At 41.4% G+C, this 26,222-nt stretch overlaps 1 protein-coding gene across 1 annotated transcript in view; it reads right to left on the reverse strand.

Annotated features, from left to right (window-relative positions):
• FBXL2 (F-box and leucine rich repeat protein 2) overlaps nucleotides 1-4,291 on the reverse strand; it is a 96,063-nt gene extending 91,772 nt beyond the window's left edge. The window contains 1 exon segment of the mRNA XM_017892933.1: nucleotides 4,223-4,291. Within this exon segment, the coding sequence (XP_017748422.1) occupies nucleotides 4,223-4,225 (3 nt within the window). The 5' untranslated portion in view covers nucleotides 4,226-4,291.
• Between the last annotated feature and the right edge of the window lie 21,931 nt (nucleotides 4,292-26,222).

Here is a 26,222-nt window from a genome sequence, read left to right on the forward strand (position 1 = left end):
CCATCTCACACTAGTTAGAATGGCAATCATTAAAAAGTCAGGAAACAACAGATGCTGGAGAGGATGTGGAGAAATAGGAACACTTTTATACTGTTGGTGAGACTGTAAACTAGTTCAACCATTGTGGAAGACAGTGTGGCGATTCCTCAGGGATCTAGAACTAGAAATACCATTTGACCCAGCCATCCCATTACTGGGGATATACCCAAAGGATTATAAATCATGCTGCTATAAAGACACATGCACACGTATGTTTATTGAGGCACTATTCACAATAGCAAAGACTTGGAACCAACCCAAATGTCCATCGATGATAGACTGGATTAAGAAAATGTGGCACATATACACCATGGAATACTATGCAGCCATAAAAAAGAATGAGTTCATGTCATTTGTAGGGACATGGATGAAGCTGGAAACCATCATTCTGAGCAAACCATTGCAGGGAGAGAAAACCAAACACTGCATGTTCTCACTCATAGGTGGGAACTGAACAATGAGAACACTTGGACACAGGGTGGGGAACATCACACACTGGGGCCTGTCATGGGGTGAAGAGAGGGGGGAGGGATAGCATTAGGAGATATACCTAATGTAAATGACAAGTTAACGGGTACAGCACACCAACATGGCACATGTATACATATGTAACAAACCTGCCTGTTGTGCACATGTACCCTAGAACTTAAAGTATAACAAAAATAAAATTTTAAAATTTTAAAAAGTCACTTTAATGTACAAAACTATTTTTGCAGTTTCCCTCCATCTTTTGCTTCCCAATACCTGTGACAAGTCTTGACCACAAATACAGAAAGAGAAGTGTCAAAATAGGAAAGTCCAAATGAACAAATTAAACTAGAAAATTATATGATAAAATATTATTTATTTCCAAAAAAATAAATCTGCTTTACACGATAAAGTGTTAAACAGTAACAAAAACTTGACAAGTCATATATATCCCAACAGATTTTGTTCCATATGAATTAAAATTTAAACAATTATTAAATGCCTTTTTTTCTTTTTTTGGATACAGGGCCTTGCTCTGTTGCCCAGGCTGGAGTGCAATGGTGTAAACACAACTCAGCACAGCCTTGATCTCCTGGACTCAAGGGATCCTTCCACCTCAGCCACCCAAATAGCTGGGACCACAGGCGTGCACCGCCATGCCTGGCTAATTTTTCAAATTTTTAGTAGAGATGGGTCTCACCATGTTGCCCAGGCTGGTCTTGAACTCCAGCACTCAAGCGATCCTCCACCTCAGCCTCCCAAAGTGCTGGGATTACAGGTGTGAGCCACTGAGCCCAGCCTTGAAGTCTTTTCATAATGATTGTAGAATATGAAACTAAAATCTAAAAATTAGGAAAATCTCAGAGAATACATTTTTAAAAAACACTGTTACATCCTCCACATCCAAAAGGCTTTATGTAAAACACTTGTCTTTGTGATTCACACAAAAAGCGGATGCCAATTCCTTAACAGAACTGATGTGACAGGAGAAACTCAATGCTAGTATAGCCGTGTGTAAAAACGCTGATCTAATTCATGTCTTTATTAATTCCTTCTCATTTCAACTTTGTGAAAGAAGGAAAGAAGAAAGAGGGGAGAGAAGGCTAGGCATGCCTACCCTGTTCTGTAATATGTAACCCAGTGCTAGAAACAACAAAACACAAGTCATTTATAAGTGTTCAAAAACCTTAAAGTCCTAATAAGAAAGAAAACTAATTTCCTAACTTATATATGAGGAAACATATAAAGATACACTATACCTTACAGTACAATCCATAAACAGGTTGAGAGAAACTGCCGGGTTTTAAACGTGGCTCAATTTATCAGTGGGGTGACCTAGGCAAGTTACTTTACCTATCTGTGCCTCAATTTCCTCATCCCTAAAATAGGATAAAGGTATCTTCATCACAAGGTTGTTGTGATCATTTAAGACTCTTAGAAAAATTTCTACTGTCTCTATAGTAATAACTATGTACATATGTACACAAGAAATGTTAGCTGTCATTATTACAGCGTAGAAATAAATGGCTTAATTGAAGACATTTTCATTGAGAAATAGTTTCAAAATTAATGTGCCAAGTCATTTATATCAATGGCTGAAGTTTTATATTTAGATTCAAGCAGTTAAGGAAGTGCAATGTGATTTAGAATACAGTTCTGGGGGCTAGGCGTGGTGGCTCACGCCTGTAATTCCAGCACTTTGGGAGGTCAAAGCGGAAGGATCACAAGGTCAAGAGATCGAGACCATCCTGGCCAACATGGTGAAACCCCATCTCTACTAAAAATACAAAAATCAGCTGGGCGTGGTGGCACATGCCTGTAGTCCCAGCTACTCAGGAGGCTGAGGCAGGAGAATCGCCTGAACCTGGGAGGCAGAGGTTGAAGTGAGCTGAGATCGCACCACTGCACTCCAGCCTGGAGACAGAACGAGACTCCGTCTCAAAGAAACAAAAGAATACAGTTTTGGGGATGACATATACATGCAGCCGCTTCATCCCTCTCCCTCCTGTACCAACCAGTCCCCACTTCCATGGAAGCCTCGGCACCTTATCAATTAAGTTCCCATGAGTTAAATTCTTAATGCTTAAAGACATACAAAAAGCAAAGTATTATAAGTTCAGCAAAGCAACCACTAATACAAAACTACAGTAAATGCTTTTATTTTAAAGTAAAACTCTAAAATTCACAATAGTGAATGAAGGTGGGCTGTGGGTCAGAACGAAAGAAGTGGAAGAAGTAAAAATAAAGAAAATGGATGACAGGAGGAATATGAGACTTGAGAGAGCTGTGAAAATTTAATTCCTGGATATTCCTTCTCCTTGCTACAATTGTTACGGTTTTCTCACATATAACATGTAACAGTAAATTACTGCAATATTTGAAACACTTATATCTTTGTAAAATTCGCTTTCTGAAACTCTTGCCAGCTCCATTAATTTGTCACTTAAAAAGCAATTCGCAATTTAAAAAAGAAACATAAACAAAATAAAGGCATTACATGGTACTGTGATTTGTGGGTGATGTTCTTCTCCTGCCAGAAATAATGCCACACACTTGGAAGCTGCTTTTCCAGAGTCAATGAGAGACACCATCCACCTCCTACCACCACCCCTCTCCTTGGTTATTAAGAAAAAAAACTGAGCCAGCCAGGATTCCTAATGATAGTTTTTTCTCCACGAGGCCAGCTGGCACTTGGGGAGCACCCTGCATTCTCAGCTCATCAGCACTTCCACTAAACTCCTGCAGATAAGAAGAAAATCTCCACTTAATCACCCATGGTTAAAACAAAACCTGTTTCTAAAAACCAGCTATTTCCCTATTACCTACACCTACCCCCATACCTCCTCAAGTATTCTATATCAAGGGTGTGTCCCCAAGCAAGGAGTCTAGCTCCTCTCTTTTCTTACACCCCATGAAGGCCTCTGGAGAACCATACCTTCGGTTGGCAATTCTCTGAACTTGTCTATTCAAGCCAGCACCTCCGACGAGTGAAACCGAGTCACGTTTTTAAAACGAGCTTAAACGGGGACAGGTGTTATGCCCACGCCGTCTGAAGTTAACTAATAAAGGTAATGATTTAAGACGTTTACAATGTACTATTATGAATTAATTAAATCCCTTAGTGAGGGTGCGGCACTCAGAAAAAAAAACCCTCCAGCTCAATGCCCCCTATTTTTTAAAAAGGAGGGGAGGGATCTCTAAAATCAAAAATGTTAATTTCCACGTGCTAAAAAACCTATCAGAATGATGATTTTGAAAGGAAGATATATGTCTGATATTAGTTATATATAATTGCATATAAACAAAACTGGAGGCACATAGACTGCTTTGGTGTAAATATAAATACATACGATATTCATATGTATGATTTTTTGTTTAACCACACCCTCCTTGGGTGGCTTCCCAGGCTCTCTCGGGCCAAACAGCGTCACGTCGTCCAGCGGCCCACTGGGTGGGGGTCCGGGCTGTCACCCAGACTCCAGCGGCAGGGAACGCTGCACCGCGGTCGCCCCCCGGCAGGCGGGCGCTCCGAATCCCCCAGGTTATCCCTCCCCGGGCCCGCCCAGCCCTGCCCTGCCCAGCAGCCTCGCAGGCCGCGGCCCGGCCTCTCCACGACCCCAGCGCCGCCCGCCCGACCCTAGCGGGCGGCGGCTTAGGGACCCAGCCCGGTAGGGGTAGGGCGGGGCGGCTGGGCAGACGCGGGTCCCACACTCACCATGGCCGAAGAGCCGCGAGCGAGCCCACAGCTCGAAGTCACACGGCGCCGGCGACGCCCGTTGTCCTGGTGACGCCAGCCAGGCGCCCCGCCCCGTCCCCAAGGTGGGCTCGGAAGCGGCCATTGGTGGCCGGCGAGCACGTGACCCACAGGGGCGGTGCCCTTTGGACCGCCCACCCCTCGCCCCCGGCCCTGGAACGGGGCCTCTTCGCCTCTCCCACTGTGTATCTGGTCCATCCTCTCAGCCTGATCACCTTGATGACCCTCACCTGACAGATTACCCAGCCGCAGACTGCCCAGCTGAAAGAGACCATAGATTTTTTTTTTTATTTAAAAAAAACATTATACAGGTAATGCATGATTATTGAAAACATTTTAAATTACCAATAACAAGAATTTAAAAGGATAAAACCACACTCATCCCAGCACCTGAAGTTGCCACTGCTCAGATTGCATTCTATCTGCTTCAAGCTTCCAGTGAGATGTTATAATATACTGTATTCTTAAAAATGGTGGCAAACCATAGGTAACTGTTTTATAATCTACTTTTTTAGATTAAAAATGATTATCTTGGGGCCGGGCGCGGTGGCTTACGCCTGTAATCCTAGCACTTTGGGAGGCCGAGGCGGGCGGATCATGAGGTCAGGAGATGGAGACCATCATGGCTAACACGGTGAAACCCCGTCTCTCCTAAAAATACAAAAAATTAGCCAAGCATGGTGGGGGATGCTTGTAGTCCCAGCTACTCGGGAGACTGAGGCAGGAGAATGGCGTGAACCAGGCAGGCGGAGTTTGCAGTGAGCCGGGATTGCACCACTGCACTCCAGCCTGGGCAACAGAGCAAGACTCCATCTCAAAAAAAAAAAATTATCTTTGCATGCCACTTCATGGAATAGCATTCTATGCATGTTATCTAATTCATTAAATCAACTGGCAGTTTCTTGAATGTTTTTAATATGGTTGAAGGGAACTCTAGACATCCTCAAATCCAGCCTATTAACTCTATGAAGAAGGACCCAGTGCGATGGTTGACACCTGTAATCCCAGCACTTTGGGAGGCTGAAGCAGGAGGATTGCTTGAGGCCAGGAGTTTGAGACCTGCCAGGGCAATATAGCAAGACCCTGACTCTACAAAAAATAAAAAAATAAAAAAAAAAGAAAGAAAAAAAAGAATGTGCTTGGTGTGTTAGAAGCAGAAAAAAGACTGACAAAATAAAAACAACAACAACAAAAATAAAGTTACCAAAAAAAGAAAGAGAATTTTAAAATGTAAAAAAAAAAAAAATCTGTGAAGAAGAATCGTATTCAACAGCTAACCTGACACCCTCCCCACCCCCGAACTGCCTAACAGACATCACAATGTAATATGGTCCAAATAAACCCCTTGATCCAAGTTTCTTACTCCCCAGTCTTCTCAAAGCAGAAGTCCCTACTATCCCCTTGATTGTTAAGACAAAAACCTAGGAATTGTCCCTGATTCCTCTGTTTTCTCACACTTCACTTCCAGTCCATTATCACATATTCTTGACTCTACCTTAAATTCTCAATCTATCCACTCTACAACATCTCCACTTCACAGCCACTATTGTCTCACCCAAATTCATCTCCACAGGTGCTACGATTTGAATGTTTGTGTCCCTTCCAAACTTTGTGTGAAAACATATCAAATGTGACAGTTTTAGAAAGAGGGCCTCAAGGTGGGGAGTAGGCCGTGAGAGCTCTGTCCTCATGAATGGGATTAATGCCCTTATAAGAGAACTTGAGGGAATGAATTCAGCCCCTTTTTGCCTTTTCATCCCTTCTGCCATGTGAGGACACAGCAATCCCCTCCAGAGGATGCAGCGACAAGACACCATCTTAGAAGCAGAGCAGCCCTCACCAGACACCAAACCGGCCAGCACCTTGATCTTAGACTTCCCAGCCTCCAGAACTGTGAAAAATGAATTTCTATTGTTTATAAATTACACAGTCCTGTGGTATTTTGTTATAGCAGCACAAGTGAACTGTGATCCCATGTCTTCCCTCCTGCATCCTACACAACAGCAGCATTTTCAGTGGCTTCTCATAGCACTTAGAAAAAAATACAGGCTGGGCAACGTGGCTCATGCCTGTAATCCCAGCACTTTGGGAGGCCAAGGTGGGAGGATCACCTGAGGTCAGAAGTTCGGGACCAGCCTGGCCAACATAGTGAAACCCCGTCTCTACTAAAAACACAAAAATTAGCCAGGTGTGGTGGCAGGCACCTGTAGTCCCAGCTACTTGGGAGGCTGAGGCAGAAGAATTGCTTGAACTCGGGAGGCAGAGGTTGCAGTGAGCAGAGATCGTGCCCACTGCACTCCAGCCTGGGCAACAGAACAAGACTCTGTTTCCAATAAAAAAAAAGAAAGAAAAAAGAAAAAGAAAAAAATACAAACGCTTTCCGTGGTCTACCAAAATGGTACACAATGGAGGCCTTGCCCACTGCACCAACTCCATCTCCTGTCACTCTTCCCTCATTCACGCCATACTAGCCCCACTTTTATTTCCCGAGGTTCCTCAAACACGTCAAATACTTTTGTACTTAAAAGCCTCAATAATACCTGCTTCCTTTATACAGAATATTCTTCCTGCAGAACTTCATGTAGCCCCTTCCTTTATTTGATACAGGTCAGTTATCTCCTCAATCGTGATCTTCGCAAATGCCTTTACTGACCTAAAATAGCTCATTCCAGTCACTCTCACTTTAGTCAGCCTCTCTCATTTAACTCTGTCTTGTTCTCAAAGTACTTAGTCCCCCTCAAAACTATCTTTTTTACCTTTTTGTTTATTAATTACTTCCTGTCTCCTCGCTCTGGAATGAAAGATGTCTATCTTGTTCCATTCTGTATTCCTAGTGTTTAAGAACAGTTCCTGGCTTATAGTAGATGTTCAATAAATACCGATGATTGAATGAATGAACATCTATTCTGGGTCTGTATGGTCAGTTTGAAGATCCAAATAAGAATATGACTTGATATAGTAGGGAGTATAATAGAAAATAAATACTGTCATTACTGGCAGCCTTTATTTTTATTATGAGATATAAATACAAGTAATAGAATACAAATGTACATTTTGTTAAAGTGAACACTTCACACCACCCAGTTCAAGAAATAGAACATAGCCAGCAACCCAGATGATCCTCATGTCTACTCTCCTAATCTGAATTCCCCCCTCAACTTTTCCCCTAAGGTGATCACTGTCATGAAATTTATGGAAATCATTTTCTTGCATTTCCTTATGCATTTGTTTTATCATTTTTTATTTTTTATTTTGGAGAGGGATATCTGGCTATGTTGCCCAGGCTGGCCTCAAGTGAGCCTTCACTTCAGCCTTCTCAGTAGCTGAGACTACAGGTGCATGCCACTGTGCCTAGTACTTTCTTATAGTTCTTTATAAATGTTTATACTACATTTTTATAGCTATAAAGTATCTCACTGAATGCACACAAGAATATATTTATCCCTTCCACTGTTGATAGGTATCTGAATCATTTCCCATTTAGGACTCATAAATGATGAAGCTATGAGCATTCTCCTAGTGTACATGGACACATTTCTCTAGATGATGGTTTCTCAATCTTAGCACTTTTAGCATTTAGGGCCAGATAAATCTTCGTTGCTGGATGTTGGAGGGAGAGGGTAGTCCTGCGTATTGTAAGATGTTTCACAACATCCATGATCTCTACCTACTAGATGCTAATGGTGCACCCCAGTTGTGAAAATCAAAAAATATCTCCAGGCATTTCCAAATGTCCACAGAGTGGCAAAATCGCCCCATTTGAGAACCACAGCTCTGGAATGTCAACAAAGAGTAGAGTTGTTGGTTTACAGATTTACTACATAAATCTGAAGAAAATTATGTTTCCAAATTGTTTTCTAAAGTAGTTGTAACAGAAGTGACATCATGGAATTAGCAGAATAGGGAACTCCAAGAATTGGTCCTTCTACTGAAGCAACTATTAAGTGGGGAAAAATGGACAGAATCGACATTTCAGACTCTGGAGTCTAATAAAACATTTAAGTCAACCAGGGAGTGCTTAATAAAGAGGCAACTGAATTTTGATAGGAAAGAATTATGGGGGCTTTTGCTTGCCCACCTAGCATCTCCTACTCCCCAGCCTGGTGGTCATCTTATGGATGGTGGCTTGTGTTCTGATGCAACTTGCTGGTCCCAGCCTGAGCAATATGACCTTGTTCTCAAAACATTTTGGTTATGCATTTGATTGGTTTCCGCATTATCTAAGGCAGCAGTTCTCAGCCTTTTTGGCACCAGGGACTGGTTTTGTGGACAATTTTTCCATGGACTGGGATGGGGGATGGTTTCAAGATGATCCAAGCACATTACATTTATTGTGTATGTTGTTTCTATTATCATTACATTGTAATATATAATACATTAATTATATGACTCACCATGATGCAGAATCAGTGGAAGCCCTGAGCTTGTTTTTCTGCAACTAGACAGTCCCATCTGGGGTGGATGGGAGGCAGTGACAGATCATCAGGCATTAGATTCTCATAAGGAGTGTGCAACCTAGATCCCTTGAATGTGCACTTCACAATAGGGTTTGTGCTCCTATGAGAATCTAATGCTGCCATTGATCTAACAGGAGGCAGAACTCAGGTGCTAATGCGAGCAATGTGGAATGGCTGTAAATATAGATGAAGCTTCACTCGATGGCCCTCACCTCCTGCTATGCAGCCCAGTTCCTAACAGGCCACTGACCAGTATTGGTCCATAGCCTGGGGGTTGGGGACCCCTGCTGTAAGAGACTGACCTGGAAGTTGACCCTTAGTTTGACCTCCTTGGGTTGGAGGGCTTCCTGCACAGGATCTGATGGAAATATTTAAAGACATACACTATCCACTGCTGCCTGGGGTGAGAAATGCAGGATGAGGCAAGCAATAGACAGACCCAAAAGCCTGAGAATGAGGAGGAAGATTCTTGGGGGAATAAGAGCTTTGGAGGGCTATAGCATATACTGGGGAATCTGATGTATAGTATACATGCACAGGCCCAGATGCATGATCAGAAAAGGCTTAAGAGGATCCTAGACTTACACCTGTGGCTGATCTTTGGACTCCACACAAGCAAGAAGTGAAGGCTAAGGTAGGGTTGCCATCAGCTTGGCTTAGCATTGAAGGAGTGTCCTAGCTTAGAGCCAGAATGCGAAGACCAGAGGCAGGGGCTTGTGGTTTTGTGGGTGTTTTTCGTTCTCTTTTTTTTCCATCTCTAGGTATTTAAGGAAATCTCTTTCAGGTCACTAGTCAGCTGCTAAGGTAACAAAACAGAGACTTCAATGGGCACACTTGACAAGGAATACAGTCTTTGCAAAAACAATTTGGAAACTCATTAAGTAAGTGGATGGCTGCAGCCCTCAATAATGTGAAAATTAAAGCCTTGGATAGAGTCTTATTTCCAGAGTTCCACATTATAATATTTAAAATGTCCAGTTCTCAGCAAAATAAGTACAAGGCATGCAAAGAAAGAGGAAAGTATGACCCACTCACAAGGGAAAAAAATAAATTCACAGAAACCATCTATAAGGCACATGGATGTGCTTTAGTCAAAGAATAGGCTGAGGCAGACATCCAGGCCTGCATGATTCAGCGGGATTGGTGCACAGGGGCACACCTCCACTTGTTATATAACCTGTTTGTGTTAAGTTCACACTTGGCTCAAAGTCTGTAGAAGGTATAACTGTCGGTAGAAGGTATAACTGCCCTGCTGAAACTGTGCACAGGGCTCTCAGGCATGGCTTGTCATGGCGCTGGTGCCCAGAGAAAGAGAGAGGGAGAACCAGAGCTGTCCATCTTGCAGACGAGCCATGGCATGGCTCACACTGGTGCCCAGAGAGAGAGTTAAGCTGCTGACCCTGAAAGCAAGGGAGAGCTGGCTGTGCAGCTACCGGCGTGGGGGTGGCAGGAGCCACAGAGCCGGAGCAGACAGCTGAGATAAAGATGGACAGAGTAAGAAAGCTGGTGTAAGTTGCTGATAAGAAAGCTGCTGATGAGAGCTGCTGCTGAATAAAATAATATTCACCTGCCTACAGCCCCCTGAGTGTTCTTTCAGCTAAATGCCCATCCACCCCCTCCCCTCAGACCTCAGCATGGGCCAGAACCTGACCGAGTGGACATTTGGCATAGTCGTGGACCTAACACCATCCCTATGAAATCCCAGACGTTAAACTTACTAAAGAGAGACTTAAATCCACTATCTTAAATATGCTCAACTAACTAAAGAAAATCCTGAACAAAAGAACAACAGGAAACCAAGAAAACAACATATGAAGAGAATATCAATAAAGTGGTAGAAATTATAAAAAGAAACCAAATAGAAATTCTGAAGCTGAAAACTGCAATAGCTGAAAAAAATTTCACCACGGGGGTTTAGCAAGAGATTGAGCAAGCAGAAGAAAATCAGTGAACAATTGAAGTTATTCGTCTGAGGACTAGAAAGAAGAATGAGAACATGACAGATAGGACATAGGACTAATGTGCATCTCCCACTTAGACAGAGAGAACAGCATGTGGAGGCTCACACTGTGAACTTTTGCTCCAAGAACCACAGCAGGAATGTGCCAGGAAGACCGAAAAAGTTCACAGATCCTATGGAAGAAGCAGCTCGTGGCTGCGAACTGTGCGAGACAGCTAAAAACCTGAGTTCCCAAAGTATGAGAGGGGAAAACCTGCCTCAGAACACACATCCCCACTGGGGAACCTGAAAATCCAAATCACAGGAGAATAATTTAACTTTACCTAGAGTTGGAATGGATTTAGGGAGCTGAGCAAAATATTAAAATACAAGAAGCAGCGAGAAGAGCCCTATAGGCACTCCCAGTCCCCAGCTCAAGCCTAGGGAAGCCATCCCTGGCTCTATCTCACAGGGGTCCTTGGGGAGGGCATGCAGCGGAACTAGGTAGGGGTCACAGGGTGAAAGAAGCTTCCAACTAAATTTTGTAATATTTTTCTTTTTGAGATGGAGTCTCACTTTGTTGCCCAGGCTGGAGTGCAGTGACACGATCTCGCCTCACTGCAACCTCTGCCTCCTGGGTTCAAGTGATTTCCTGCCTCAGCCTCCTGAGTAGCTTGGATTACAGGCATGTGCCACCATACATGGCTAATTTTTGTATTTTTAGTAGGGACAGGGTTTCACCATGTTGGCCAGGCTGGCCTCGAACTCCTGACCTCAGGTGATACACCCACGTTGGCCTCCCAAAGTGCTGGGATTACAGGCATAAGCCACCATGCCCAGCACTGAATTTTGTAATAATTTTGACTGAGCACAAATTTTCCTGAGCAGAATCTTCAGGGCAAATGGGAATTGCTGCAGGAGTCACAGTCAATTGTGTGGACAGGTGGGGAAGGGCAAGGCCTGAAAGCTGTACTTACTTTCTCAGCAGGGAGGCTTGTAGTTTGGGGCAAGATCTGAGCCCCATGCACACGTGTGGGGATCCTAGATATAAACTCAGCACTGTTGGCAGGGCACAGCGGGAGTGAGACCAGCCTTGCTGGTTACATGGAATCTGGGTGAGGCCTGTCACTGGCTTTCCCTCACTTCCCTGGTGACCTGTGTTATGCAACAGGGGCAACCATATTCCCCCTTGGAACATAACTCCATTGGCCTGAGAACCATCACCCATCTTCCACAGTGGCTGCAACAAGCCCTGCCCAAGGAGAAACTGAGCTCAAATCCACCTAACCCTGTCCCCACCTGCTGTTTTTTCTCTACCCACCCTGGTAGCTGAACACAAAATACATAAATTCTTGGGAGCTTTGTGTCCCTGCCCATCACCTGAGAAACCCAAATATTTATCCTGGCCAATTTAGGGCAAGCTTATATCCCCCTTCTACTACGGCAGCTGGTGCTCTCTTGAAAGTGCCACCACCTGGCTGGAGGTCAACCAACTCAAGCCATTACCGAACTCATAACAGAATAACCCTGCTCCAAGGAAAGCTAAAACAACAGCTAATTTCACTGCCTACAACATCCTGGCCTATCAGAGGTCCTGAGTCTGTCCACATGACAACTTCACTGCTGGCATAACCAGCATTCGACAAAAGCAGCACACTAAACAAAACAATAACCAAGGACTACTACAGAGTTTACTTCACTCCCCTGCCACCTCCAGTAGAGCAGGTGCTTGTATCCATGGTGGGAGACCTGAAAATGGATGACATCACAGGACTCTTTGCAGACATTCTCCAGCACCAGCCCAGAGCCTGGTCGTCTCACTAGATGGCTAAACCCAAAAGGGCAATAACAATCACTGCAGTCCAACTCTCAGGAAGCCCCATTCCTAGGGACAGGGGTAGAGCACCGCATCAAAGGATCACCCTGTGGGACAAAAGAATCTGAACAGCAGCCCTTGAGTTCCAGATCTTTCCACTGAAATAGTCTACCCAAATGAGAAGGAACCAGGGAAGTAATTCTGGTAATGTAACAAAACAAAGTTCTATAACGTGCCCAAAAGATCACAGTAGCTCCCCAACAATGGATTCGAACCAATAAGAAACCTCTGAATTGCCAGATAAAGATTTCAGAAGGTTGATTATTTAGCTACTCAGGGAGATACCAGAGAAAGTTAAAAAATAACTTAAATTAAAAGAAAATATGGGATGTGGATGACAAATTTTCCAGAGAAATAAATCCCATAAAGAAAAAACAATCGCAACTTCTGGAAATGAAAGACACACTTAGAGAAATACAAAATAAACTGAAAAGTTTCAACAATAGCCTAGAACATGTAGAAGAAAGAACTTCAGAGCTTGAAGACAAGGTTTTTGAATTAACACAATCAGACAAAGACAAAGAGAAAAGAATTTTAAAATATTGAACAAAGACTGCAAGAAATTTAGGGTTATGTTAAATGACTGATATGGTTTGGCTGTATGTCCCCACCCAAAGCTCATCTTGAGTTGTACTCCCGTAATTCCCACATGTTGTCGGGGGGACCCAGTGGGAGATAATTTGAATCATGGGGGTGGTTTCTCCCATACTGTTCTCTAGTGGTAGTGAATAAGTCTCATGAGCTCTGATGGCTTTAATCAGGGGTTTCTGCTTTTGCATCTTCCTCATTTTCTCTTGCAGCTGCCATGTAAGAGGTGCCTTTCACCTCCAGTCATGATTCTGAGGGCCTCCCCAGGCATATGGAACTGTAAGTCCAATTAAACCTCTTTTTCTTCCCAGTCTTGGGTATGCCATTATTAGCAGCATTAAAATGGACTAATACAGTACACTGGTACCGGGAATGGGGTGTTGTGAAAAGATACCCAAAAATGTGACTGGGTATCAGGCAGAGTCTGGAACAGTTGAAGGGCTCAGAAGAAAAGAGGAAAATGATGTGGGAAATTTTGGAACCTCCTAGAGACTTGTTGAATAGCTTTGACAAAAATGCCGACAGTGATATGAACAATAGGATCCAGGCTGAGGTGGTCTCAGATGGAGATGAGGAACTTCTTGGGAACTGGAGCAAAGGTGATTCTTGTTATGTTTCAGCAAAGAGGCTGATGGCATTTTGCCCCTGACTAGAGATTTGTGTAACTTTGAACTTGAAAGAGATGATTTAGGGTATCTGGTGGAAGAAATTTCTAAGCAGCAAAGCATTCAAGAGGTGACTTGGGTGTTGTTAAAAGCATTGCATTTTAAAAGGGAAACAGAGCATAAAAGTTCAGAAAATTTGCAGCCTGACGATGCAGTAGAAAAGAAAAACCCATTTTTTGAAGAGAAATTCAAGCTGGCTGCAGAAATTTGCATAAGTAACAGGGAGCCAAATGTTAATCCCCAAGACAATGGGGAAAATGTCTTCATGGCGTGTCATAGGTCTTCACAGCCGCCCCTCCCATCACAGACCCAGAAGCCTAGGAGGAAAAAATGGTTTAGTGGGCTGTGCCCAGAGTCCCCATGCTATGTGCAGCCTAGGGACTTGGTGCTCTGTGTCCCACCTGCTCCAACTGTTGCTAAAAGGGGCCAAGGTACAGCTTGGCCCATGGTTTCAGAGGGTGCAAGCCCCAAACCTTGGCAGCTTCCATGTGATATTGAGCCTGCAGGTGCACAGAAGTCAAGAATTGAGGTTTAGGAACCTCCACCTAGATTTCAGAAAATTTATGGAAACACTTGGATGCTCAGGCAAAAGTTTGCTGCAGGGGTGGGGCCCTCATGGAGAACCTCTGCTAGGGCAGTGCAGAAGGGAAATGTGGGGTCAGAGCCCCCACACAGAGTCTCTACTCAGGTACCACCTAGTGGAGCTGGGAGAAGAGGGCCACCATGTTCCAGACCCCAGAATGGTAGATCCACTGACAGCTTACACCGTGTGCCTGGAAAAGCTGCAGACACTCAACACCAACCCATGAAAGCAGCCAGGAAGGGGGCTATATCCTGCAAAGCCACAGGGGTGGAGCTACCCGAGACTATGGGAACCTACCTCTTGCATCAGCATGACCTGGATGTGAGAAATGGAGTCAAAGGAGATCATTTAGGAGCTTTAGAATTAGACTGCCCCACTGGATTTCAGACTTGCATGGGCCCTGTAAACCCATTGTTTTGGCCAACTTCTCCCATTTGGAACAGCTGTATTTACTAATATGTGTACCTACATTGTATCTAGGAAGTAACTAGCTTGCTTTTGATTTTGCAGACTCATAGGCAGAAGGGACTTGCCTTGTCTCAGATGAGACTTTGGACTGTGACTTTTGAGTTAATGCTGAAATAAGACTTTGGGGGACTGTTGGGAAGCCATGATTGGTTTTGAAATGTGAGGACATGAGATTTGGAGGGGCTTGGGGTGCAATGATATGGTTTGGCTCTGTGTCCCCACCCAAATCTCATCTTGAATTGTACTCCCATAATTCCTACGTGTTGGGGGAGAAACGTGATGGGAGATAATTTGAAACATGGGGATTGTTCCCCCATACTGTTCTCTTGTGGCAGTGAATAAGTCTCACAAGATCTGATGGTTTTATCAGGGGTTTCTGCTTTTGCATCTTCCTCATTTTCTCTTGCTGCCACCATATAAGAAGTGCCTTTCACCTCCAGCCATGATTCTGAGGCCTCCCCAGCCATGTGGAACTGTAAGTCCAATTTGTGGGGAAAAGAAAGAGAGATCAGCCTGTTACTGTGTCTATATAGAAGGAAGTAGACATAAGAGACTCCATTTTGTTCTGTATTTGAGATGCTGTTAATCTGTGACCCTACCCCCAACCTTGTCCTTGCAAGAGACATGTGCTGTGGTGACTCAAGGTTTAATGGATTTTGGGCTGTGCAGGATGTGCTTTGTTAAACAAGTGCCTAAAGGCTGCTTGCTGGTTAAAGGTCATCACCATTCTCTTAATCTCAAGTAAGAGAAAAGCATTTGTCTCCTCCCCGTCCCTGGGCAATGGAACATCTCCGTGTAAAACCCTATTATATGCTTTGTTTACTGAGCAAGGAGAAAAACCGCCTTAGGAATAAGGGGGACTTGCTGGAGCAAGCTGCTTAAAAAGGTTTATGGAGATGTTGGAATATGCATCTCAAGCACATGCATTTCCTTTTAAACTTATCAATGTCACAGGGATTTTGTTCATATGTCTTATTGCTGATTCTCCCTACAATGACGCTAGTTGCCCAGCCACTCCCTTATCTTTTTAACAGAATTTTAATAAATACTAAGGGAACTCAGAGACTGGTGCCGGCGTGGGTCCTCTGTATGCATACCAACCAAGTATCTGCTGTCTTCAAGAGACTCACCTAACACTTAAGGACACACTCACATAAACTTAAGGTAAAGGGTAAGAAAAAGATATTCCACGTAGATGGAAACCAAAAGCAAGCAGGATTAGCCATGCTTATATTAGACAAAACAGACTTTAAAGCAACAAGTTTTAAAAGATGTAGAGGGACATTTATAATGATAAAAGGATTAGTCCAACAGGAATATATCACAATCCTAAATATATATGCACCTAACTCTGGAGCTCCCAGATTTATTAAATGATTACTACTAAATCTAAGAAATGAGATACAGCAACACAATAATAGTGGGGAACTTGTAATACTCTACTGACAGCACTACCCTGGTCATCAAGACAGAAAGTCAACAAAGAAACAATGAACTTCAACTACACCTTAGAACAAATGGACTTAACAGATATTTATAGAACATTCTACCTAACAACTGCAGAATATACATTCTTTTAATCAGCACATGGACCATTCTCCAAGAGAGACCATATGATAGGCCACAAAACAAGCCTCAATAAATTTAAGAAAATTGAAATTATATTAAGTACCCTCTCAGACCACAGTGGAACAAAATTAGAAATTAACTCCTAAGGAACCCTCAAAACTAAACAAATATACAAATTAAATAATCTGCTCCTGAATGATCTTTGGGTCAACAATGGAATCAAGAGAGAAATTAAAACATTCTTTGAATGGAAAGATAATAGTGACACAACCTATCGAAACCTCTGAAATACAGTAAGAGCAGTGCTAAACTGAAAGTTCATAGCATTAAATGCCTACATGAAAAGTCTGAAAGAGCACAAATAGACAATCTAAGGTCACATCTCAAGGAAAGAGAGAAAAAAGAACAAACCAAACCCAAATCCAGCAGAAGCAAAGAAATAACAAAGATCAGAGCAGAACAAAATGAAATTAAAACAAGCAAACAAAAGATGAATGAAACAAAAAACTTGTTCTTTGAAAAGATAAACAAAATTGATAGACCATTAGCGAAATTAGCCCAGAAGACAGAAATCCAAATAAGCTCAGTTAGAAATGAAATGGGAGATATTGCAACCAATACCACAGAAATGCAAAAGATCATTAAAGGCTACTATGAACACCTTTACATGCACAAACTAGAAAACCCAGAGGAGATGGAAAAATTCCTGGAAACCTACAATCCTCCTAGATTAAACCAGGAAGAAATAGAAACTCTTGAACCGACCAATAACAAGTAGTGAGATTGATACAGTAGTTAAAAAATCATCAACAAAAAAAGTCCATGACCAGATGGATCCACAGCTGAATTCTATCAGACATTCAAAGAATTGGTACCCATTCTACTGAAACTATTGAGAAAAATAGAGAAAGAGGGAATCCTCCCTAAGTCATTCTATGAAGCCAGTATCACCCTAATACCAAAACCAGGAAAGGACATAACGAGAAAAGAAAACTATGGACCAATATCTCAGATGAACATAGATGCAAAAGTCCTCAAGAAAATACTAGCTAGCCAAATTCAACAACATATCAAAAAGGTAATACATCATGAGCAAGTGGGTTTCTTTTTTCTTTCTTTTCTTTTCTCTCTTTTTTTCTTTTTTTTGAGACGGAGTCTCACTCTGTCACCCAGGCTGGAGCGCAGTGGTGCAATCTCAGCTCACTGCAACCTCCACCTCATGGATTCAAGTAAGTCTCCTGCCTCAGCCTCCCTAGTAGCTGGGACTACAGGCACTGCCACCATGCCTGGCTAATTTTTGTATTTTAGTAGAGATGGGGTTTCACCATGTTGGCCAGGCTGACCTCAACCTCCTGGCCTCAAGTGATCCACCTGCCTTGGCCTTTCAAAGTGCTGGGATTACAGGTGTGAGCCACCACGCCTGGCTTATCAAGTGGGTTTCATCCTAGAGATGCAAGGATTGTTTAACATATGCAAGTCAATATTTATGATACATCACATAAACAGAATTAGATGCAGAAAACGCATTTGACAAAATCCATCATCACTTTATGATTAAAACCCTCAGCAAAATTGACATAGAAGGGACATGCCTCAAGGTAATAAAAGCCATCTGTGACAAACCCACAGCCGACAGTATGCTGAACGGGGGAAAAGTTAAAAGCATTCCCCCTGAGAACTGGAACAAGACAAGAATGCCCACTTTCACCACTTTCAACTTAGTACTGGAAATCCTAGCCAGAGCAGTCAGACAAGAGAAAGAAATAAAGGGCATCCAAATCAGTAAAGAGGAAGTTAAACTGTTGCTGCTGCTGATATGATCCTATACCTAGAAAACCCTAAAGACCCATCCAAAAAGCTTCTAGATCTGATAAATGAATTCCATAGTTTCAGAATACAATATTAATGTATACAAATTAGTAGCACTGCTATATACCAACAGCAACCAAACTGAGAATCAAATCAAGAACAGAAATCCCCCCCGCCCTTTTTTTTCTTTTTTTGAGACGGAATTTCACTCTTGTTGCCCAGGCTGGAGTGCAGTGGCATGATCTTGGCTCACTGCAACCTCTGCCTCCCGGGTTCAAGTGATTCTCCTGCCTCAGCCTCCTGAGTAGCTGGGATTACAGGCATGTGCCACCACACCCAGCAAATTTTGTATTTTTAGTAGAGATGGGGTTTCTCCATGTTGGTAGGGCTGGTCTCGAACTCCCGACCTCAGGTGTTCCCCCTCCGCCTTGTGCTGGGAAAAGTGCTGGGATTACAGGCCTGAGCAACCGTACCCAGCCAAGAACTCAAACCCTTTTACAACAGCTGACGAAAAAAAAAATTTAGAAATATACCCAACCAAGGAGGTGAAAGATCTCTATAAGGAAAACTACAAAACACTGTTGAAAGAAATGATAGATAACGCAAACAAATAGAAACACATCCCACACTCATAGATAGGTAGAATCAATATTGTGAAAATGATCATATTGCCAAAAGCAGTCTATAGATTCAATGCAATTCCCATCAAAATACCATCATCATTCTTCATGGTACTAGAAAAAAAAAATCCTAAACTTCATATGGAACCAAAAAAGAGCCTGCATAGCCAAAGCAATACTAAGCAAAAAGAACAAATCTGGAGGCATCACATTACCCGACTCCAAACTGTACTACAAGGCTATATTTACTATAACAGCATGGTACTGGTATAAAAATAGGCATGTAGACCAATGGAACAGAATATAGAACCCGGAAATAAAGCCAAGTAGTTACAACCAACTGATCTTTGATAAAGCAAGCAAAAACATAAATTGGGGGAAAAGACACCCTATTCAAAATATGGTGCCCGAATAATTGGCAAGCCACATGTGGAAGAATGAAACTGGATCCTCATCTCTTATCTTATACAAAAATCAACTCAAGATGGATCCAAGACTTAAATCTAAGACCATAAAAAATTCTAGAAGATAACATCAGAAAAACTCTTCTAGACATTGGCTTAGGCAAACAGCTCATGACCAAGATCCCAAAAGCAAATGCAACAAAAACAAAGATAAATAGACAGATAGGACCTAATGAAACTGAAAAGCTTCTGCACAACAACAACAAACAATCAGCAAACAGACAACACATGGAGTGGGATAAAATATTTACAGACTATGCATCCGACAAAGGACTAATGTCTAGAATCTAAAAGGAATTCCAACAAATCAGCAAGAAAAAAACAAAAGATCCCATCAAAATATAGGCTAAGGATATGAATAGACAATTCTCAAAAGAAGATATACAAATGGCAAATAAATATATGAAAAAATGCTCAGCATCGATAATTATCAGGGAAATGCAAATTAAAACCACAATGTGACACCACCTGACTCCTGCAAGAGTGGCCATAATGATAAAATCAAAAAATAATAGATGTTGTCGTGGAAGTGGTGAAAAGGGAACCCTTTTACACTGCTGGTGAGAATGTAAACTAATACAACCACTATGAAAAATTGTGTGGAGATTCCTTAAAGAACTAAAATTAGAACTACCATTTGATCCAGCAATCCCACTACTAGGTGTCTACCCAGAGGAAAATAAGTCATTATATGAAAAATATACTTGCACATGCATGTTTATAGCAGCACAATTCACAACTGTAAAAATATGGAACCAGCCCAAACGCCCAACAACCAATGAGTGGGTAAAGAAAATTGTGTGTGTGTGTGTGTGTGTGTGTGTGTGTGTGTGCGCGCCATATAAAGGAACGAAATAATAGCATTCACAGCAACCTGGATGGAGTTGGAGACCATTATTGTAAGTGAAGTAACCCAGGAATGGAAAACCAAACATCATATGTTCTCACTTATAAGTGGGAGCTAAGCTACTGCAAAGGCATAAGAATGATATAATGGACTCTGGGGACTCTAGGGGAAGGATGAGAGGGAGGTGAGGGATAGAAGACTACACATGGGGTACAGTGTACACTGCTTGGGTGACAGATGCGCCAAAATCTCAGAAATTACTATTAAAGAACTTACCCATGTAACCAAACACCCAAAAACTATTGTTCCCAAAAAAAGTTGAAATAAAAAAATTAATTTAAAAAATTTTAAAAAAGAATTACGAATAAAACATTGGATAGAAGTTAAGGCCCCCCTAAGATACTATCAAGCATATCAATATATTTATTATGGAATCCACAGAGGAAGAAGAAAGGGAAAAAGGGAAGAAAGAATATTTGAAGAAATTATGGCCAAAACTTCCCAAGTTTATGAAAAACCTGAATCTATCCACTCAGGAAGTTCGACAAACTCAAAGTAGGATAAATTCAAAGAGATCCCACTAAGACACATAATAATCAAACTGTTGAAAGCCGAAGACAAGGAGAGAATCTTGAAAGCAGCAAGAAAGAGAGAAGCAACTTATCACATACAGGGATTTTCAGTAACATGAACAGTTGATTTCTCATTGAAAATCATTGAGGTCAGAAGACAGTAGGATGATGTGACATAAAACGAGTTGGTGGATGTATTCTGTTTTTCTGTTGAATAATTTGTGAATGTTTTCTTAAATATTTGGTAATACTTGCTATTAAAGCCATCTAGACATGAAGTTTTTGTGAGAATAAATATCTAATTCAATTTTATTGACACTTAGGGAATTATTTGGCTGTTCTATTTCTTCTTGAATCATTTTTGTTAAGTTACAAAATATGATGAATTTTCCATTTCATCTAAATTTTCAAATTTTTGTCATATCTAGTTCATAATATCCTCAAATTATCTTAAAATCTATAAGATCCATAGTTATCCTTTCTTTTATTCCTGATATTGGTTATTTGTAACTTCATTCTTTTTTACTTAATCAGTCTTGCCTAGAGTTTGCTGGTTTTATTAGTCTTTTCAAAAAGACCAAATTTATTATTTGTTGCATATGTTCTGTTTACTCAGTTTTGCTCTTAGCTTTCTATTTACCAACCTTTTTATAACATCTTGAGATGGATGTTTATCTTATTTAATTTCAAGATTTCTTCTTTCAGATTTTATTTTTAAGGTATAATTTTCTATCTAAATATTTCTTTTACTAGGGGCAGTGGCTTGTGCCTGTATTCCCAACACTTTGGGAGCCCGAGGTGAGTGAATCACTTGAGCTCAGGAGTTCAAGACCAGCCTGGGCAACATGGCGAAACTGTGTCTCTACAAAAAACTACAAAAATTATTTGCCGGGTATGGTGCCTTGCACCTGTAGTCCAAGCTACTTGGGAGGCTGAGGTGGGAGGATGGCTTGAGCCTGGGAGGTAGAGATTGCAGTGAGCTGAGATGGTGCCACTGCACTCCAGCCTGGGTGACAGAGGGAGACCCTGTCTCAAATTTAAAAATATATACTTTTATTTTATTTTGTTTTGTTTTGTTTTGTTTTGAGACAGAGTTTTACTCTTGTTGCCTAGGCTGGAGTGCAGTGGCACCATCTCGGCTCATTGCAACCTCCGCCTCCCCGGTTCAAGTGATTCTCCTGCCTCAGCCTCCTGAGTACCTGGGATTACAGGCATACGCCACCACACCCTGCTAACTTTTTGTATTTTTAGTAGAGGTGGGGTTTCACCATGTTGGCAAGGCTGGTCTCGAACTCCTGACCTCAGGGAATCCACCCGTCTTGGCCTCCCAAAGCGCAGGGATTACAGGTGTGAGCCACCAGGCCCGGCCTATTTGTTTTTATTACTAAAATTTTATATGTAATTTTTTCATAATTGTTCAGTGTAAATATTTTCTGATTTTCATTATGATTTCTTTTTTTCTTTGATGATATTTTAAAATTTCTAGACACATGAAGGGTTTTAGTGTGGTAACACATGTATTGGATTTTGTTTTATTTTCTTCATCTTTTACAAGTATCTTCACTATTTTGCACATTTACTATTCCATAAAATATTACAAAAGTTTTGTCACATTCTAAACAAAATCCCATTAGTATTTGGACTTGGATAGTACCAAATTTTAGATTAAACTGGGGGAGAATGGATATTTGCAGAATATTGAATTTTCCCATTTATATATACAGTTTATCACTCCATTTATTTGTTTTATTTTTGTTATCTCAAAAAAAATTTATCTTTTCTCCAGCTTTTCTTTTCTTTTTTCTTTTTTCCTTTTTTTTTTTAAGACAGGGTCTCAATCTGTTGCCCAAGCCGGAGTGCAATGGCACAAACACAGCTCACTGCAGCATGAACTTGCTGGGCTCAAGGGATCCTCCCACCTCAGCTTCCTGAGAAGGCAGGATCACAGGCACAGGCCACCACACCTGCCTAATTTTATTTTATGTTTTATTTTTGGTAAAGATGGGGTCTTGTCATGTTTCCCAGGCTGGTCTCAAATTCCTAAGCTCAAGCAATCTTCCCATCTTGGACTCCCAGATTGCTAGGATTGCCAGGTATGAGCCACTGTGCCTGGCCTAAACTTTTTTTTTGTTGAGTTTAATTTCTAGGTACTTAACACATTTCATTACTATAATGACAGTAATCATTACAAAAATTACAAGTTCTATTTAGTTATATTGGGTTAAGAGAACTCATATATTAAGAGAACTCTTAATTTTTGTATGTTGATAATGTGTGAAGGCATGCTATAGGACTCTTATTACTTGTACCAACTGCCGGTTGATTTGTTAAAAAATTTTAGGTAATTATTTTATTTGCAAATAATAGATATCTTGTCTGTATCTTTCCAATCCTTATATATCTTACATTTTCTGTTTTAATTGCATGAGATAGTACCTCCCGTATAGTTCTGAATCCTAGAAATGATGGAGATCAGTCTTGTCTGTACGTGTTTTTATTATAGATGTTTAAAAATTTTATCAGTAAGTATAATGATTTATGTTGTTTGGGTTATTTTTTAGTTTTCATTAGTATTTATTTATATTCAGTTTACTAACTTTAGACAAAAATAATGAATAATGTATGAAATTTAGGATTCTTTATTTTTTGGCCCCTATTGAAAAGATTACATGTTTTTGAGTTTAATTTATTAATGAGCAAATTACTTGAATCAATGTATTTCTGACAATCATTTTTGCATTCTGTGATAAAATTTGTTTATTATTAGTGATTTATTAATCTGATGGAATTTATTTGCTAATGTTAATATTTAGGATTTTTGCATCTATATATAGTAGTGACATTGCCTTCTACTTTAGTTTTTGGGTTTTTTTTCCTGTTTATATGGTCTTAGCCCATTTGGGCTACTATAACAAAATACCATGGAATGGGTAGCTTATAAACAACAGAAATTTATTTCCTACAGTTCTGGAGGCTAAGAAGTCCAAGGTTGAGATAGCTAGAAGGTTCAAGGGCTGGTGAGGGCCCGTTTCCTGGTTCATAGATGGCAGGCAGCTTCTCACTGTGTCCTCATATAGTGGAAGGTACTAGCGGTACTACCTGGCTCTCTCTCTCTCTCTTTAGCTTTCCCAGTAACTGGGATGACTATAAGCATGCACCACTGAGGAGAGAAGCCACTTCTCTTACTGTCTCCTGTCTCTGAAGAGGAGGAGGAAGTAAAAGTTGAAAAACAACAGGAATGAAGTCAGTGGCAAGACCAGCTGGTGCCACTGATGACCAGGCCTGAGGTTAAAAGATGCACCCCCCCAAACCACATGTACTCTCAATCTATCACGACCCTTTCACGTGGAACCCCTTAGAGTTGTAAGCCCTTAAAAGGGCCAGGAACTCTGTCTCCGGGGAGCTCGGCTCTTGAGACACAAGTCTGCCGACACTCCCAGCCAAATAAAAAACCTCTTCCTTTAATCCGGTGTCTGAGGAGTTTTATCTGCGTCTCGTCCTGCTACACCACCACACCTGGCTAATCTTTGTATTTTTCATAGAGATGGGGTCTCACTATGTTGCCCAGGCTGTTTTTGAACTTCTGGGCTCAAGTGATTCACCTGCCAAGGCCTCCCAAAATGCTGGGATAGCAGGCGTGAGCCACTGTGCCAGCCTGGAGTCTGTTTTTCCAGGGTGCTAATCCCAATCATGAGTGCTCTGCTCTCGGTATCTAATCACCGCCCAAAGGCCCTACCTCTTAATATCATCACCTTGGGGGTTAGATTTCAACAAATAATTTTTGGGGTACACAAATATTAAGACCATAGCACTTTATATGTCTTATTTTTGTGACAAGATTATCCCAACCCCACAAAATAAATGTGTGGTACAAGAAATATATTTGGTCTGTGATCCCAGTGCCTGGCACAAGGCTTCTAAAACCCTGGGAATTGAAAAGATTCTTTTGTTATTCATAAGTAGCCTCTTTTGATCACACCTGAGTTTATCTAATGCGTAACTTAGGGTGAGACCCCTAGATAGCCTCAGGATGGAACTGGTCACCACAAAACCCAAGTAATTAGAGGGTTGAAACCTTTAGCCCCACCCACCAGCCTCTGGAAAGGGGTTGTAGGATTCTGGGGATTAAGCCATATAAAAACTTTTGAGCAACGAATGGGATTAAATTGTAGGACACTCAGCCGGGTTCTGGAGAGTTGTAAAATTGCCTGGTGTGGGGGAAAAAAAAACCCACCTATTTGCTGTCAGAAGTGTTGTATGTGTACAGAACCAGTGAACGTTTTATCAGAAATAGTTTTCCATATTTTCTAGACTCTGGAATACTTTGTGTAAGATAGCAATTTTCTGTTCTCTAAAGTTTTTGCAAAACTTGTTTGTAAAATTATTGGACACATTTGGGAAATTACACAAAAATTTCCATTTCTTGTGTGGTTAGTGGTCTATTTAGGTTTTCTATACTTTCTTCGGTCGATTTTTGTAATTTCCATCTTTATAGAAAATGATTATTTTCATCTGAATTTTCAAATGTATTAGTGCAAAATTATCTCTTACAATGTTTTCAATGCTTTTACATGTCCTCCCTTTTTCACTTAATCAATATTATCAGGACTTAATCTGTATTATTTTATTACTTTTTTCAAAAAGCCATCTTATGGTTCCATTCAATTCCATTTTTCCCATGTGATTAATTTCTGCCTTTATTTGTTTTAATTACTAGACTGTTTTTTAGAACTGTTTTAAGTTTACAGAAAATTGAGCAAAAGTACAGAATTCATATACACTTTGTATCTCTCCAGCCCCCACACACAATTTCCCATATTATTAACATCTTGCATAATAGTAGTTAATCTGTTAATGGATGAACCAACACTGATGCATTATTATTAACTAAAGTCCATAGTTTAATTAGGGTTTATTCTGTGTTGTACAATGGGTTTTGACAAATGTGCAAGGTCATGTATCTACTATTACAGTATTATACAGAATAGTTTTATGCTCTAAAAATCTCTTGTGCCCCTCCCTCCCACAGCCACCCCTCAATCTCTGACCCCTACTGACCTACTGATCTTTTTTTTCTCTTTTTTCTTTTCTTTTCTTTTTTTTTTAGATGGAGTCTCACTCTGTCACCGAGGCTGGAGTGCAGTGGCGCAATCTTGGCTCACTGCAACCTCCGCCTCCTGGGTTCAAGTGATTCTCCTGCCTCAGCCTCCCGAGCAGCTGGGACTACAGGCGCCCACTACCACAACCGGCTAACTTTTGTATTTTTAGCAGAGATGAGGCTTCACCATGTTAGCCAGGATGGTCTCGATCTCTTGACCTTGTGATCTGCCCACCTCGGGCTCCCAAAGTGCTGGGATTACAGGGGAAAGCCACCGGGCCCGGCCCCTACTGATCTTTGTATTGTCTTTCTACCTTTGCCTTTTCCAGAATGTCGTAGTTGGAGTCATACAATATGTAGCCTTTTCGGACTGGCTTCTCTCACTTACCAATATACATTTAAGGTT

This window comes from Rhinopithecus bieti, unplaced genomic scaffold (assembly GCF_001698545.2).
Source record: "Rhinopithecus bieti isolate Rb0 unplaced genomic scaffold, ASM169854v2 scaffold_22039, whole genome shotgun sequence".
In the NCBI taxonomy this organism is placed as follows: domain Eukaryota; kingdom Metazoa; phylum Chordata; class Mammalia; order Primates; family Cercopithecidae; genus Rhinopithecus; species Rhinopithecus bieti.